At 37.1% G+C, this 17623-nt stretch overlaps 2 protein-coding genes across 4 annotated transcripts in view; one reads left to right on the top strand and one right to left on the bottom strand.

The window, feature by feature from the left end:
* Positions 1-17623, top strand: part of Sik3 (SIK family kinase 3) — a 239721-nt gene that overhangs the window by 72124 nt on the left and 149974 nt on the right. The window lies entirely within an intron of this gene.
* On the bottom strand, positions 13803-14644 carry LOC144377197 (transcription factor BTF3). Its single transcript, XM_078047057.1, has one exon. The coding sequence runs from the start codon at positions 14532-14534 to the stop codon at positions 14046-14048; it is 489 nt and encodes a 162-aa protein (XP_077903183.1). The 5' UTR covers positions 14535-14644; the 3' UTR covers positions 13803-14045.

Raw genomic sequence — 17623 nt, 5'->3', positions numbered from 1 at the left:
TACTGGGAATTGGAAATGTCGTGGGAATCAGACTGGTCAAAAAGTGGCAAATGGCATTTGGAGAGTGGGAGACATCAAACTTTACTTTATGCGGGTGGGTCGGTCCAGAGGAGATCAGACTCCAAATTCTGAGCCCCTATCTCCAGTTTCTCACAACATTTATAGACTTTCTGCTGCCATAAAATTTCCAGTCCACCCAGTAGAAGGCTGGGCTTGGGGTTTCTAGCAGGAAGCTTGTTTGGTCAATTTTTAGCCTAGGACCTGACGCCTTAACAGGGGTGTTTACACTTCAAAAGGGAGTAGTTAGATTCCTAGAGGTACTTATTTATAATCCAAAAGGTAGGGGTCTATGGTGTTAATTAAGGTTTTTGAAGAAGGGCTGACTAAAAAGAGAAGGGAACTTTTTCTTTCCTAGCCACTAGTTTTTCACAACACTATTCTTATAGTTTATTTTACATCCAGGTTTGGTTTGTCATCCATCACAAATACAGGACCTCATGCATACTGGGCAAGTGTTATATCACTGAGCTACTTCCCAAGCCATTTAAAAAAAATTTATTGTGAGACATGGTCTTGCAAAGTTGCTCACATTGGCTTCAATCTTGCCATCTTCCTGCCATATCCTTCCTAATAGCTGGAATTATAGACATGAGCTATCATGCTTGGCTTGATGGAATTTTTGATAATGATTAACAAAGAAATTGGTAAACAGAGTAGGCCTGCTACTTTTGCCCCCCACCCCTCTTACCAGGGAATGGACTGAAGGGCAGTTTACCCGTTGAGCTTATCCTCAGCCCCTTTTTAAAATTTGAAATGGTCTCACTGAGTTGCTTAGGGCCTTGCTAAATTTTTGGGACTGGCTTTGAGCTTGCGATCCTCCGGCCTCCCAAGCTGCTGGGGTTACAGGCTGTGCGACCATGCCTGGTAGTCCTGCTACTTTTGATGTAGACTTTCTTCTTAAAACATACCCATGGGTTAGGGGTTTATTTTAGTGAGAGTGCTTTTCTAGCATGCTGAGGCCCTAGGTGAGATACCTATCACCTCCCCCCACCCAAGCATATGTGCGTGTATGTGTGTGTGTGTGTGTGTGTGTGTGTGTGTGTAATTCCTTTTGTATGAAATTGAGAGCAGCTTTCTCTCTGATAAAGTGGCAAACAGAGCTATCAAGTAATATTTTTGAGTACTCTTTTATCTCCCAAGTAAAAGACAGAGAGAACATTGGTCTAGTCAAGTTCTCACTTTTTGTGTCCCTAGGATAGCATCACCTTATTTTTAAAACATCATTTACCTTATCAGACTGCAGTGGACTTTGGTTAATAATTGGAAAATTCTGTGTAAAGAGTGCACTTTTGTCCATGTGCTCTGACCACGGTGATTAAGTAAGTCTGTACTAATGACTGACCTTTGATATGCATCACTTTTTCTCTGACTTGTGATTTCATTCCTTTCTTTATGCAAATAGTTCTGAAGGTTTAATGTTTATTTTTTATTTCACATGCTATAAGCTTTCTTTTCTGGTGTAGAAACAACCCATATGAACACGGGTGACCCAGGAGCTTCTCAAGGGCATGTGCCTTTTGAGAACTGGCTCAGTTGGCTGTTACACTGCTTTTTTCTGAACAAATGAAGGTATAGTTTCATCTGACTCACTAGTCACACCCCTGATTTGGAAGGTTGTTGTTTCTTCTGTATGTATGGTTTTGTTTTAGCTAGTAGTAATTGATGTGGTTGAGGTGGGGCTTTTCCTTGATGGAAGGTATAGCTTTGAACTTCCAGTCTCTTTCAAATAGAAATGGTATAGCCCCTTTGGCTCAGTAGTAAATTGTTGTTTGATTTCCTCTTTTGTTAAGGACAGTTCAGGGGCAGAAAATCATTTTATTTTTGTGATCTTGATGTTTTGTTAAAAATGATTTGTTGAGATACTTACCCCTTGCTCAATGTTGAACACAGTGTTTAGCAGTTGTTATGCTGTACATTTAGAAAAATTATTTTTATTTCTTATTAAAGATGGAAGAAACAATAACTAGCTGTCCACTGGGTTAAGCTTAAAGTTCCATTACTAGTTTGTTTTTTTTGTTTGTTTGTTTTAATTGTAGTTGGACACAATACTTTTTATTTTATTTTTATGTGGTACTTGAGGATCAACCCAGCGCCCCGCACATGCTAGACGAGTGCTCTGCTGCTGAGCCACCAACTTCAGCCTGTTACTAGTTTTTGTTTGATGGTGGAGGAGACATAATAAATTATATTACATATTTAGCATAGGAGCCATAAATGGTATGGGATCTCATTAGTTGTTTAGTTTCAAGTTAATAGATATTATGTGTCTAGTACTGGTGGTATATGCTCCTGGGAAAGAAGGTCGCAACAAATGGATGAATACAGAACAATGGAAATGTGATATAAAATTCCTGCGGGGCTGGGGGGGTTGGGGTTGTGGTTCAATGGTAGAGTGCTCTCCTAATATGTATGAGGCCCTGGGTTCTATCCTCAGCACTACATATAAATAAGTAAAATAAAGGTATAAAATATATATATATATATATATATATATATATATATATATGTTGTAGATGGACACAATGCCTTTATTTATTTATTTATCTTTATGTGGTGCTGAGGATTAAAGCCACAACCCAGCCCAACTTAAAAAAAATACACACACACACACACACACATATATGTATATAAATTTCTTCAGGCTTCTTCATCCAGCCTCTATCTTGTATCACTGGAAATGGAACTTACATCACTGGGTCTTATATAAAGCTATTGATTTACAGTTTCATTGCTTTTGAAATTGTGAAGGGCATATGAGGCTTCTGTTTCATTGCTCAGTCCATTGGCGAGCTAAGTACCACTTACATTCAAAAAAGCAATTTTCTCTTTTACTTTTTGAAAAAAATTTTAAGGGGATAAATGAAAATTTTTAAAACACTTGTTCTAGCAATTGCTGTCCTTAAAATTTTTTATTTGTTTACTTTTGTGCTTATTGACAGCTAAGCATTCCTTTTGATCTTTAATACTTTTTATTATTTAGTTACTTATTGTTTGGAATAGTCCAGACCTAACATTTAAATTAGTAGAGTTCATTTCAGTTATTTTACAAGTTTTTCTTCCTTAAAAGGAAGTTGATAGGCAATTTATCTGTGATTTCCTAATTAAATTTGCTTCATCTATCCCGTTTGACTGTCAACCACCTTCAGAATATCAATGTTCTAGATACATTCTTCATTTGAATCTCAGTGACTAAAGCCTTCTTAACTTGGAAAATGTTACTTCCAGTACACATCATTATCATTTAGAAAGCTTTGTAACTGCAGTATTTACTGTTGGTTTCCCTAAAGTCAAACTTTATTTATTTATTTGAATAAAATCAGAATTAATGAGAATTTGGTCAAAGAGGAACTGAAACCTGTTTCACAATCTGTTAAGAAAGAGTTGATTCTAAGGGCTGGAGTTGTGGCTTAGCGGTAGAGCACTCGCCTAGCACATGTTAGGCCCTGGGTTTGATTCTCAGCACCACATAAAAATAAATAAATAAAATAAAGGTATTGTGCCCAAGTACAACTAAAAAACAAATATTTAAAAATGTTTTAAAAAAAGAAAGAGTTGATTCTAAGTTTATTTCTTTTTTTTTTAAGATTTTTTTTTTTAAAGAGACAGTGAGAGAGGAGAGAGAGAAATCTTATTTATTTATTTATTTATTTAGTTAGTTAATTAGTTAGTTAGTTCTCGGTGGACACAACATCCTTGTTGGTATGTGGTGCTGAGGATCGAACCCGGGTCGCACGCATGCCAGGCGAGCGCGCTACTGCTTGAGCCACATCCCCAGCCCCATTTATTTCTTTTTCTTTTTCTTTTTTTGGTATTGGGGATTGAATCCAGGGGCACTTAACCAGTGAGCCATATCCTCAGCCCTTTTAATTTTTTTTTTTTTTTTTATTTAGACACAGGGTCCCCCTGAGTTGCTCAGGGCCTCTCAAAGTTGCTGAGGCTGGCTTTGAACTCATGATCCTCCTGCCTTGGCCTCTCGAACAATTAGGATCACAGGTGTGCGCTGCCACGCCTGTAAATATTGACTGAGAGAAGATGGTAGTTTCTAATGAGTTTTGCTAATTGTGAATAACTCTTAATTGTTTGTTATGGGAATTTATTTGAATTCACTTTGCAATTATTTACTGATAAAATTGCCACTTACCCACTCTGAGCTTTAATAGGTCAGTTCTCTTCTTGGGGCTTCATATCTCTTCATTTGTAAAATTAGAACTTGCATTATGATATCTAGTGTTCATTCCATTTCCTGAAACTCAATGATCATTTATTTCCTTTAAAATTTTATAATAATTCAGTTTTTTACTTACTGAGAATTACTGTTCTCTATGTGATATGGCTAGAGCACTTCTTTTTATTGCTAGGCTAGGCACAGTGGCGCATGCCTATAATCCCAGTGGTTTGGGAGGCTGAGGTAGGAGGATCATGAGTTCAAAGCCAGCCTCAGTAACTTAGCGAGGTACTAAGTAACTTAGGGAGACCCTGTCTCTGAATAAAAATAAGCTAAAAAAGAAAAGAAAAGGGCTGGGGATTTGGCTCAGTGGTTAAGAATGCCCCTGGGTTCAATCCCTGATACCAAAAAAAAAAAATCTTCTTATTGACTTCCCTGCAAGATTGCCTACTTGCCATGTATTGTGGGTTTATTAGAGGCAGAGAGCTCTTTCCTTCTTGTTCCATTTATATTACACATGAAGTATCTTATAAAGATGATTAAGATTACTTCCTGTCATAAAAGATAATCAACTAGGATGAGGTCAACATCATTTTAAGAGTGGAGTTCTCTTCTGACAATGTCATTTGGTCAGAGTTGTCAAATACTATTGTATTTATATATTTATTTATTTTTTATATTTTCGTTTTTTTTATTGTTGGTCGTTCAAAACATTACATAGTTCTTAATATATCATATTTCACAGTTTGATTCAAGTGGGTTATGAACTCCCAATTTTACCCCATATACAGATTGCTGTATCACATCAGTTACCCTTCCATTGATTTACATATTGCCGTTCTAGTGACTGATGTATTCTGCTGTCTATCTTATTCTCTACTTTCCCGCCTCCCCTCCCCTCCCCTCCCCTTTTCTCTCTCTACCCCCTCTACTGTAAATCATTTCTTCCACTTGTATTATCTTGTCTTACCCCTCCTTTCCTCTTATATGTTATTTTGTATAACCCTGAGGATCACCAATACTATTGTATTTAGATATCAGCTGATTATAAATTTATATTATTTGTGATTCCACCCATTCTCTGTTACTTGGTCAGATTTTATGACAATTCAAGGGCATGAATCTTCCTACATTCTAAATGAAAATCGGAATGAAGTGTTCATATTTTCAAGTTCCATAGTATTTTCTCTCAATACTTTCTGCTCATATATAAAATAGTATTGTGCAATAGTTTATTAATAATGCAATATATTTTGTACTTTGCCATTCATGAAATGCTTTTACAAACATTGTTTAACTTGGACCTCAATATAAGCTACAATATAAGCAGTTAAGTGCTTTCTGTGTGACAAATGTGGAAACTAAGATTTGGAGAGATTAAGTCATTTTGCCAAGGCCAAGTAGTTAGCCTTGAAACCCACATTCTCATATGTAGAATTTATAGATTCTACCTCCTCTATAGTTGTAAATGAACTATATAATCAGTCTGTTTTTCACTAGGATTATGACACACTTAATTAGGAGTCAAATGAGTTTTGATTCATTTGATACTTTTTCATACAGGTATTTTGATTTTTTTCAAGATATGTCATATCAGTTTAATAGTATCTTGCCTTAGGGCTGAGGATGTAGCTCACTGGTGGAGTATATACTTAGCATTCATGAGAACCTGGGTTCAATAATCCCAAGAACACACACATTAAAAAAAAAAAAAAGAAAAGAAAAAAGAAAAAAAAAGAAAAGAAAAATGAAAAAAAAATAAAAGAAAAAAGAAAAATCTTATAGTATGTTTTATTGGCTGCTTACTGTGTGCCTAGCACTTTATTTTGAAGACTGGGGTGTAGTTCGGTGGTAGAGTGCTTGCCTAACACATGTAAGGCCCTAGGTTTAATGCCCAACACTGCAAACAAACAAACACACATTTTATTTAGAAAGAAAATAGGTGTACTAAGAAGTGCATAATAAAATAAACATACAGCTTAATGAACTGTTATAATACAAATATTAATGCATATGAAGCACTGGCCAAGGGATAGAATATTACTACTATGCCAGAAGAGAAGCCAGCTTCTCTTCCTTTTTCGGTTTTTCCTCCTCCTCCTCCTTATGATACTAAGGATTAAATCTAGGACCTTATTCTTGCTAGGCAAGTGCTGTCCTACTGAGCTGCATTCCCTAATCCTTCATGTCAGCTTCTTGTATGCTGTCTCTAACATGCTAGCTTTTTGATAATTCACATTTCTTTTCTTCCTTCTACCCTCCCTCCCTTCTTCCTTTAGAACCAAGGGACGCTTTATCACTGAGCTACATACCTGGCCCTTTTTATTTTAAATTTTGAGATGGGGGGGGGTCTTTCTAAATTGCTTAGAACCTTGCTAAGTTGTTGAGGCTGGCCTGGAACTTGCAATCCTCCTGCCTCAACCTCCTGACTAACTGGGATTACAGGTATGTGCCACCACACTTGCCACTATTTTTTTTCTAGGCTGAGAATAATTATACATTTATAGCTATGGTAAGGCTACACAATTAATCAACATATCAAGAATTTTGCTTTTAACTAGATTCACAGGTCCTTTCTGTGTGAGATCTGAATTGAGCAGTTTTGATCTATAATTAAAGATCTTCAATTTAGTTTTTCTTAAAAAGTGAACTCTTTGTTAATTGATACTTATAGTTTAGTATATAGAATCAGAGAAGGAAGACTACCAGGATGATCTAGGACTCAGTTTTGTGAAGGATTGTTTATATGTGGGGAGGAAAATGAGAAAAAGTGAATTCTTGACAGAGCAATGGAAGCAAAGATATGCACATGGAAAATAGAGGTTATTTTTAGGAACCGCAACACATTAGGCTAGCATTAGAGGAAAATGAAAAAGTGGTTTGAGGGTACAGTATGAAGACCTTCAGACATTAGGCCTAACACAGACAGCTTTGGAAAGGTTAACAGTGGGGTAATGTAGTGATGATTCTAGTTCCATGTGGGCCTGTGCAAAGGCCACTGGCTTTAGGATATCTTCTATGCTCTAAAGGCACCATCTAACCCTTGTAAACATAAAACAAAACAAGACAACAACAACAAATTTCAGGCCAGGTGTGGTCGCACACACCTGAAACCCCAGTAGGGAGGCTGAAGCAGGAGGATTGTGAATTCAAAGCCAGCCTCAGCAATTTATTGAGTTGCTGACAGCAACAGCAAGACCCTGTCTCTAAATAAACTATAAAAAAGGGATGGGGAATGTGTCTCAGTGGTTAAGAGCTCCCTTTACTGGGCTCAATCCTTAGTAAAACTTATCCCCAACCCCCAAGATGGGTGTGTACTGATAGTGGACTACAAGTAGGAAACCTCCTTTAGTGGTAGTTGTTCAGCTGTATTGTTTAGAAGTCTTCCTTCCTTTTCCTAGGGATTGAACCTAGGACCTCTTGCATGCTAGTCAAGCACTCTACTGAACTACATTCAACCCCACTATACAAAGTTTATGTGTGAATAAATCTTCAGCCTTCTGTCAGTGCTTAAAAATGGTTAATGGGGAGGGAGAGGGAAGTGCTGGGGAGTGATATTGGCCAATCATATTGTCCTGTTGTGTGCCCGAACGAATGTGTCACAACAGTCCCTTTAATCATGTACAACTGTAATGCACCAATGAAAAATGTGGAAAAAAAAATCTTTTGAAAAAGGCTGATAAATGGCAAAGAAATCTTTGTGACTCTCACCAGAATTTCTGGTTCTGGACAAAAAGAATTTTCTCTGTTTAATTTCTCTAGAAAATAACCATTTGGGAATAGTCTGCTCTATTCTGTGTAACAATGGGCAGAAAATTTTCTCTTGATGATATAAAACAATCTCTCATCCAAAGCCGTCTTTTGGAATTAAGGATGGAATCATAATACGCCCATATTCATATGTATATGCTTAGGCAGCTCCACCCCCCTCTGCCCTGCCCTCTTTTTGTTACTCCTCATCCCTTTGTGGTTTGGCTTGACTAAGCTGTTTGCAACACATCAAACATTCTTAGTGTAAAACATGTGCAGTTTCTATTTGAAGGGAGTGAGGGGAAAAGTAGGGTGTGGAGATCAGATTTCATTTCTGACAGTATTTCTTTTCTTTCTTTTTTTTTGGGGGGGGTCAAAACCAAGTGCCAGTTTTATTTATAAAAATGGATAAACACGTGTTAATCCATACCTAGGACAATTCCTGTCTGTTAGCAATCCATTCATTGGCTCTACAGATTTCCATAATTTTTATCCCTGGACATAAGGCAGAAGGACATACAGTCAGCCATCCATAGAAACAGGTGTCACATCTGAGGATTCTACCAATCATGGATAAAAAATATTTGAAAAAAAAATTTTTAAAGCTGGCTTAGTGTTGCATGCCTGCAATACCAGTGACTTGGGAGGCTGAGGAAGGAGGACCACAAAGTCTGAGGTCGGTCTTAATAACCCAGCAAGATTTCATGCAACCCAGCGAGACCCTGTTTTAAAATAAAAAATAAAAAAGGCTGGGGTTGTAGACCAGTGAGAAATCCCTCTGGGGTTCAATCCCAGTACCTGCCTCCCCTCTCCAAAAAAAAAAAAAAATCTGTTTTGAAGACATACCCACTTTTTTCTTGTCACTGTTCTCTAAACAGTACAGTCTAACTACTTAAATGGCATTTATATTTTGTTAAATACTATAAGTCATCTAAATATGATTTAAAATATAAGGGAGAATGTGCATGGGTCATATGCAGGTAACTGAGTATTTCTTACAAAGGACTTGAACATACCAGACTTTTTAGTATCCAATGGGCATCCTGTAACGAATTCTCTGCAAATATTATGGGACAACAAACATCTGACAGTTTTTGTTTATATAAAATATTCCTTTTTAAACCTCCCCTTCCCTCCCCTCCCCTCCCTTGTCCTTCTCCCCCCACCCCATCTTTTTCTGAGATGGGGGCTCAATAAGTTTGTCCCCGAGTCCTGGGCTCAAGTGCTCCTTCCACCTCAGCTTCCCAACTAGCAGAGGCTGATGGCATGTACCACTGTCCCCAGCTAGACTTTTTTCTTTAAAAAAAATCCTAGCAATCACGTTTTGGTTGATTTGTCTACTTTGTTAATGAAGTGGAGCTGTTAATGAAGTGGCCTTTCTCCACAGGAATAGCATTTAAACATTCAAAAGAAAAGCTAGAGATGACAATGGCCTTGGGACACAGAATGGGAGCATAGGAGTCATGTGACCTAGAAAGCCAGCAGAGAAGAGTCCCCATAGTAATCTGGGCAACCCTGGTGATGTTATAGCCCTTGGGGACTGAGAAGAAGAGGTTTAGGTAGAGAAAAAAGGAAAGTCAGATGTTAATATCCTCAGCGTCGAGCACCCTCCGAATCCATGAGAATATAGCCTCTGAGTTTTCTTGTTCCTGGTTTTCCATTTCTCTGTGCCTCTGTCTCAGCTTTTTGTTTAGGACTGCAGAAATGATGCATCTTTTTGTAGAGTAGAATCTCCAGAACCCTCGGTACCAATGCTGAGAATGTCACAGGGGGACAGAGGAAAGGGAAAATGGAAAATAGTAAATTCTGCATTCATAATCCACTTAATCTGCTGCCCTCTTTCCCTTCCCTCTGAACAGCTAGTTCTGTGGGATTGGTAAATGCTGGGTTGAGCAGTGAACAAAATTTTATAATATTAGCATTAAAACAAAGCAGCTGGAGAATTTTTTTTTTTTTTTTTTTGAGATGGACTCTCACTGTTGCCCAGGCTGGTTCCAAACTCCTGGGCTCACATGGTCCTCCTGTCTCGACCTCCTGAGTAGCTGAAGAAAATATTTTTGAGGAGTAGTTGAACATCTAGTCAGATGAAAATACTGACTTAAAAGAAAAATATCGCTGAGCGTAGTGGCGCACCCCTGCAGCTCGGAAAGCTGAGGCAGGAGGATGGTGAGTTCACAGTCATCTCAGCAACTTAGCCAGGCCCTGAGCAACTCAGTGAGACCTTGTCACTAAATAAAAATGCAAAGTAGGGCTGGGGATGTGGCTCCGTGATTGAACAACTCTGGATTCAATCCCTGCTACCAAAATAAACAAATAAATCAATAAACAGAAAAAGAAAAATTTCAGGAACATGATAAAGATTTATTTATTTATTATTTGGATGCCAGTGATCCAGGGCTTTGCGTATGGCAGGCAAGCACTCTCCCACTGAGTTACATTCCCAGCCCTAAGGAACGAATTATTAAATGGGGAATTGCTAAATGATTTGTAAGGCTTATTGGTCTGATACATTTGTTAGAACACTCAATAAGTGTACTTAAATTTATAGCCTACAAAGCAATTTTTTAATGATATTTATGAAATGGTTACATTTAAAACAATAAATCTTGATTTTTATGCATCACAGTTTTGTAAAAATAGCAACCAATATCTTTATCTTCCTACCTTTATGTGTTCTAATTTTGGAATAATTTATCTTTGAGTTGCTTGCACAGCAAAGTAATTTTATCAAATGGAAAACTATTTGCAATTATTTTGATTTCAGAAGTAGTACTATTTGTTGGATTTGATGTTCATTTATATAACCAAACCTTAATCAAGTGTCTTCCTTCTTTTCTGTCTTAACTGATCAAAGTCCTGACCAATAGAATTTTGAAGTAACCTTGAAATTTGAGATTAAAACTTTATTTTTTTTAAGAGAAACTACAGTGTCTTTTTTTTTTTTCTTTCAAGGCTTTTAATCAGATATACATATGTGCTTAATTGAATTCAGTGTTCTGACTTTTCTCCATAGAGACTTTGAATTGACTTTGAATTGAGAGACTTTTGTAGTTTAGGAGTTTTGTCTTTTATCTCTTCCTTTGTTTTTATATTAATAAATTTGTAAGGCTACTATAGAAAATATAGAATTTGGAATCAGAAAGTCCTAGGTTCAAATGGATCAAGGTATTTAATCTTTGAGAGACTCAAGTTCCTCAACTATAAAAATGGGATCATATTGTTCATCTATTGGGATTTTCATTGGATTTGATCAGGGGAAAAATGTTAGCATGGCATATAACTAAAAATGTTAGTTTATTTGGCTTTGGAAATCATTTAGGCTTAAAGTCCTAATTTCCTACTTGTTTTGGAATAAGTCCAAATTTTATGGTTTTATTTCAGGATTTTTCTTCAAAATTACGCTTTTTAATGTGTCTTCTTCCTGCTGGACGCAGTGTTGCATTCCTGTAATCCCAGTGGCCTGTGGGGAGGCTGAGACAGGAGGATCATGAATTCAAAGCCAGTCTCACCATTTAGTGAGGCCCTAAGCAACTTAAAGAGAACCTGTCTCTAAATAAAATATATGAAAAAGGGCTGGGGATGTGGCTCAGTGGTTAAGCACTACTGGGTTCAATTCCAGGCCCCCCCCCCCCACCAAAAAAAAAGTCTTCCTCTCAATTTTTATTTATCTAATTAACTTAATGAATATTAATTAATTAGAATCTAACTGAGAATCTAACTCGCACATACTAGGCAAGTAATCTACCATTGGGCTATGCCCCCAGCTTCTTTCAGTTTTTAAAACTTTAAATTTCCTATTTGCAAGTTTCTTTCTATTGTTATGGTTTGTTATGTTTTCCAAAAGTGTTATCAAAAGGAAGACAGTGTGAATTTTTTTAGTGAGGAAGACTGAACACCTTGACAGTATAGTGAACTCTCCATATGTGAAGAGTTCACCAATAACTGCAATAGTATCAGTTTTAGTAGGGCAGTCTTTACCTAATGCAAATTTCTAGAAAAAAATTTATGTAGCTTGTCAAGTTACTACAATGCACCATAACATAATTGTGAGTCCCCCTGAGGATGGGAGTATGTAAAGATATAATGGAAGGGCTGGGGTTGTAGCTCAGTAGTTGAGCTCTTGCCTCTCATGTGTGAGGCATTGGGTTCGATCCTCAGCACCATAGAAAATAAATAAATAAATAAAATATTGTGTTCATCTACAACTCAAAAAGTATTTAAAAAAAAGATATAATGGAGTTTAGGATCCTCCACCACATTACAAGAATTTGTGATTGAGTGTGCTTTGCCATATGTACCTACAGACCTTCAGAGCATGCTTTTGGTTGAGAAAAACAATTGCTTTTACTAAATTTTAAGGATATTTAGTTCACCAAAATATTGTTTGTTCCTTTGCTTTCAACAAAAAGCTGTTGCTATAAGCATGAGCATATCTCACCCTGGAATTGGTGAGGTAGTGGTGCGTTGTGAGACTTATGCTTCCAGTTTCAGGTCCTTTCAGTGAATTAATGGGGCTGCTCTGTTGTTAGTGATCTGGCTATGAGGACTTTAAAAATCAGTCCATTCTCTTGTATGATAATTGTGTAATATCCTATAACAAGATTAATCTGGGATAAGGGCTTTTCTATAAAGATTGCTGTTTTCATTCTGGGAGAGAAATAAATGGCAAACCAACTCTGCATTTTCTTGTCTGTCCCTAGGTAAGCATGAGAGGTTGCCTGAGTTAAGAACTGTATTTACAAAACACCACCCCCTCCTCATGCTTTACATTTAACCATTTCATATTATTTGTGAAGATCTTTAATTCTGTTCTTTTAACTCTGTTCTCTCTTACTATTCCCTTTCACTCCCTATCCTCCTTCCTTGTAAAATAGAAGGGCCTTTGTCTTGAGTAGGCTTTGTGTGGAGTACTTAGGAGAGACTTGCACAAGTCTTGGCCCAAGCTTAGCAGCAGCACTAGATCATTGAACTTACCCTTATTTTACTTTTGACTGGATATGGAACCTCTCCCCCTCTAGATCAAAGCTATAGCCTTAAGGAAACATTCATTAAATTTACCTTCACTTAATACATTTCAGTTAATTTCGAGTTCTAGCAGAGATCCTGATGATTTTCTTTTTTAAACTGTATAATTTTTACATGTGTTAACCCATTTGTGCCAAAGATTCAGAGAAGGCTCTGTTTTCTAATTAATTTGTCCTCTGCTTTTTTTTTTTTTTTTTTTAATGATTTGTAGTTAACTTTAAATGAAAGTATAGAGCTACTTACTTAAGGTTGAGCAAGCTTCAGGGAATACTGTTTGTTGATTACCTTTGCTCTCTGTTCTCTTCCCTGTGCCTCTGTTAACTGGGGGTCATGATTCTTCTTTGGTGTATTTGTTGTCATCCCTACTCCCCATGCCTCACTGTAGCCCTATATCTGTTCACCAGATCTGCAGTAGTGTCAATTCTAGAAGGGCAGCCATCATTTTCTTTGCTTAAATGGAATGTTTAATATACCAGGTATCTTTCCTCTTCCCGTATCTTTGCTGGGATCATTATGTTTTGCTGCTTGTATAAATATCATATTCCTGGTATTTGTGATACTTTAGATTATCAAAAGCAGCAAAAGATGGTATATAATCAATTGATATATGCCAGATTAAAAACTGTTTATTATTCTCATTCTGTGAAGTAAATGTTTCATTTTAGAGATAAGTAAATTAAGAGAATGCTTAAATCTAAAGCTCTATAAAGTTAGTAATTGTCAGGGCTGGATTCAAACCCAAACACCAGACTTCAGAATCAATGCACTGACTTTTTTTTTTTTTTTTTACTAGGCAAAGAACTTTATTAACCTTTGTTTCAAACTTTATTCCCAGGCTTCTTCAGCTTAATTAGCTGCAAAGAATAAATTGTGTATAAGCAAAAACTGAAAAGAGCTGCAGTGTCCAAGGGGCTTGGGCTTAAAAATATTAGAGATCTAGATTTTATCAGATCCATAAACAAAACAATTTTAAAAAGCAGTCATAATATAAAACAGCAGCTCCCAGTAACTTCTTCAAGTTTATCTTCTTTAGAAGTTGATCAGTTCAGTTTGCCTCATTCTTAGAAGCCTCATCAAAATTCTCCACAAGATCTGGAACTTCATCATCATCATCCTCTCCAGTAGCAAGTGGTGCTTTTCCGTCCACAGATTGTTTGGGCAGAGCTTCAGCCAGTCTCCTTAAACTAGTCAGACTGTCTGCACCAAGTTGGTTTAAGATGCTGGGTAGCATTTCTGTCAGCTGCTTTGTCTCAGCATGGCCTGTAATGGTGAAAGTGTTTGCTGCCAGAGACGCCTGAACTTTAGGGTTGTTAAAGTGGATCACTGTTCCTTGGTTTGTAAACATATTCACCTCTTCAATACCAGAGATATTGTTTACCCCTAACTTCTTTAAAGAGAACTGAAGTTTTTTATCATCTGCTGTAGCTGTTCTATGAACCACCTTCTTCTTTCTGCGAGCAGTTCCTTTTCCACCAATTCGCACTTGTGCCTGCAGTTTGGCGAGTTTTTCCTGGTTCATGATAGTTTCTTTCATCTTGTCGGAGCGGAAATGGGGCCTCTCGGGGGACTAGGGTTGGCGCTCAGGGGGTCTCAGGCAGACCAGCTGAGATTAGGCGCACACACGCAGGGACGCAAGATGGCAGCTCAATGCACTGACTTTTATCTTGCCAGTATGATGCGACCCAGTTAAACTAGCCACTCTGTGTTTAAGAAATGTTCGTGGTATGGCCCTCATAGGCTCCTTACTGTCCTGTGTCATTTAAGATTCATTTCTGAACCACTTGATGCCTGGCTTTCCCTTACATAGATTATAATATTGGCAATTATTCTCAGTATTAATGTACTAGAACTAGGGCCAGTGGTGTGGTGGGCATTGATATTGTGAAAATGAGTCTTTGCTGTTATTGAGAATCACTATGTTAGAGAATTGGTTAAAAAAAAAACTAGAAATTTGTGAAGCACCTTGGACAAAGTACTCTAAATTATGATAAAATTATTATAGGCACATGAAATTCCCTATAAACACAAATTTCTAAGCAATCTGATACAAAATGTTAGAGAAGGAAAGCACAGCTTATCGTTTACTTACAGTCTACTACGTGTAGACAGACGATGGAAATGTTCTTTGAAATGTTTTTAGAAGCATATTTGTCAGGAATACTTACTCAAGGTGTGATTCTGCCTAAAAACAGGACTAAATGACCTCTCAAAATCCTTTGATTGTCGTTCAGTTGTTATAAAATAGACCAGTTTTAAAGATAGGGAAGTGATAAAATGTAAAAACTCTGTCACTTTCATCTCAGATTTATTTCACAGTTGCTATTTCTGAACTACGGAGGTTTCCCCTTTTTTCAGACATCTTCCATTCTTCCTGTTGTCTTGAGATTTCACCTCATTTTCATTAAGTGTAGTTCTAATACTTCTGTGAAATTGATATTTCACCTGTACACACAGTTTCCTTGAGCGAACTGTAACTTAATAGTTGTTTTTTGTTTCTTTTCTTTCCTTCTTTTTTTTTTTTTTTTTTTTGTAGCCTGGGATTGAACCCAGGGGCACTTAATCACCGAGCTGTATCTCCAGCCCTTTTTATTTTTTGTTTTGAGATAGGGTCTCACCAAATTGCTCAGGGCTCACTAATTTGCTGAAGCTGGCTTTGAACTTGTGATTCTCCTGCCTCAGCCTCTAAGATGCTGGGTGTTCAGGTGTATGCCACATGCCCAGCACCTCATAGTATTTAAGGTCACTGATTTTTTCCCTTATGTATGTATGTATGTATGTATGTATTTATTTATTCCCCCCCCCCTTTATTTGTAATTGGATACAATACCTTTATTTAATTTATTTATTTTTATGTGGTGCTGAGGATTGAACCCAGTGCCTGGCGCATGCTAGGGGAGCACTCTATCTTAACCCCAGCGCAAGATCACTGATTTAATGGGAGTGGAAAGTAGGGTCTTTAAGCCAGTTTAAGTAATAACAAATTTCTGTAAGTCATTTTGTCATATCTTATTGCTCACAAGCTTGAGCCTTCTAATTGGATACATGATTTTTTTTTTTTTTTTTTTTTGGTGCTGTGAATTGAACCCAGGATGAATCTTTTTTTAAAAGGACTTTTAAAATTTGAAATCTTATGTAGCCTGGCCAGAGACTAGCTCATAAGACTTAAGTGTTACAGGGCTGTATGCCCTAGACATGGGCTGTGGCATAGTTGCCATTCTGAAAATTTCCATAGGCAGGATTTGCTGAATGAGACTGGAATCTCTGAGTTGAGTGGAAAAGTCTGTATGATGAGGGCTTAAAAATTAGTAGACATAGTTTTTGAAGGGCCTTGGGGTTTCTAAATGATCTTATTTATTGCAGGTTTCTACCAGTCATTTTACTTGTTAGCCAAAGAACACATCAATCAAAGAAAGGCAAATTGAGTAGAGGAAAATAAGAGAAAACGTGTGTAGCTTTTTTGGTTGTGGTTTGTTTTGTTTTAATAAGAGATATCCTCTTTGGCCTTCATTCCTTAAATTAAAATTGGGCCAATTGCCTGACAGCACAGAAATACTGTGGTCGTGTTAACTCTTTGATCATCACAACTTTATCAAAGGCAGGCATTGATCAGTTTACAGCGTTGGCAGAATTAAAGCAAGCTTTGAATCCTGTACAGAAGACTTTCTTGAGATGTGACCTTTTAAGGTCAAAATACAGGACCTAACAGTACTCTTGAAGAAGGACATTTGTGGATGTGGACTAGTTGAACTGCCTTTCTGGTGAGGTCTTCTCTTTTACTACTTATATATAGACTCTGGGATCAGACTAAGTTCAAATTCTAGATATCTCATTTACTAGCTGTGTGGGTAAATAATTTAACATCTGTGTGATCAATTGCCTAATCTGTAAAAGGCTGCTAATAATAACATCTACATGTAGGATTGTTATGAGAATTAAAAGAATTTAAAAAATGCCTCAAAATGCTTAACAAAGTGCTTAGTATATAATAGACCTTAAAAAAATAATTAACTGTTAATATTTTTTGTGTTTCCAGAGCTTTATCCTTTGTTCACGCTTTGTTTTTGTACTCTAAGCATTCCACAGTAAGAAAAGGAGAAGAAGTCATTTTGATATGGTCTTCTATAAAATGATCTCAAGAGATTTAGTAGGAAAAGTATTATGTTAGGTAATAGGCTCCTTTCCTTTTTGGTGCTAGGCATTGAACCCAGGGCCTCACACATACTAGGCAAGTGCTCTATTACTGAGCTATACGCCCAGCCTTAAGATAGGGTTTTGAGTTCTAATCCTGCCTGACTTTGCCATCAACTAGCTGAATGAGAGTGGGCAACTCTTCTAATTTCCTTACCAATTAAATTGAGGTAGCTGGACTAGATGTCCATAATATGTCTTCTAGGGCTCAAATCTTCTGATGTTAAGCTTTAATTAGCAAGCTTTGGTTTGGGATTTCTTTATCCTCCTATAGCCTTTAATCTTGTTTTCTTTCTTGTTTCTAGGTAGGGATTGATTCAGAGTTGGCTGAGGTGGGATGAGAAGAAGTGGGAGTCACACCAGAATTGGTTGGAATAAAGTTATTCCTGTCAGGTTCTGAATAGTGTAGACTTGATAAAGCTAATGTGGATTTTT

Source organism: Ictidomys tridecemlineatus, chromosome 4 (assembly GCF_052094955.1).
Source record: "Ictidomys tridecemlineatus isolate mIctTri1 chromosome 4, mIctTri1.hap1, whole genome shotgun sequence".
Taxonomy (NCBI): Eukaryota; Metazoa; Chordata; class Mammalia; order Rodentia; family Sciuridae; genus Ictidomys; species Ictidomys tridecemlineatus.
This window is presented reverse-complemented; position numbering and strand designations above follow the sequence as displayed.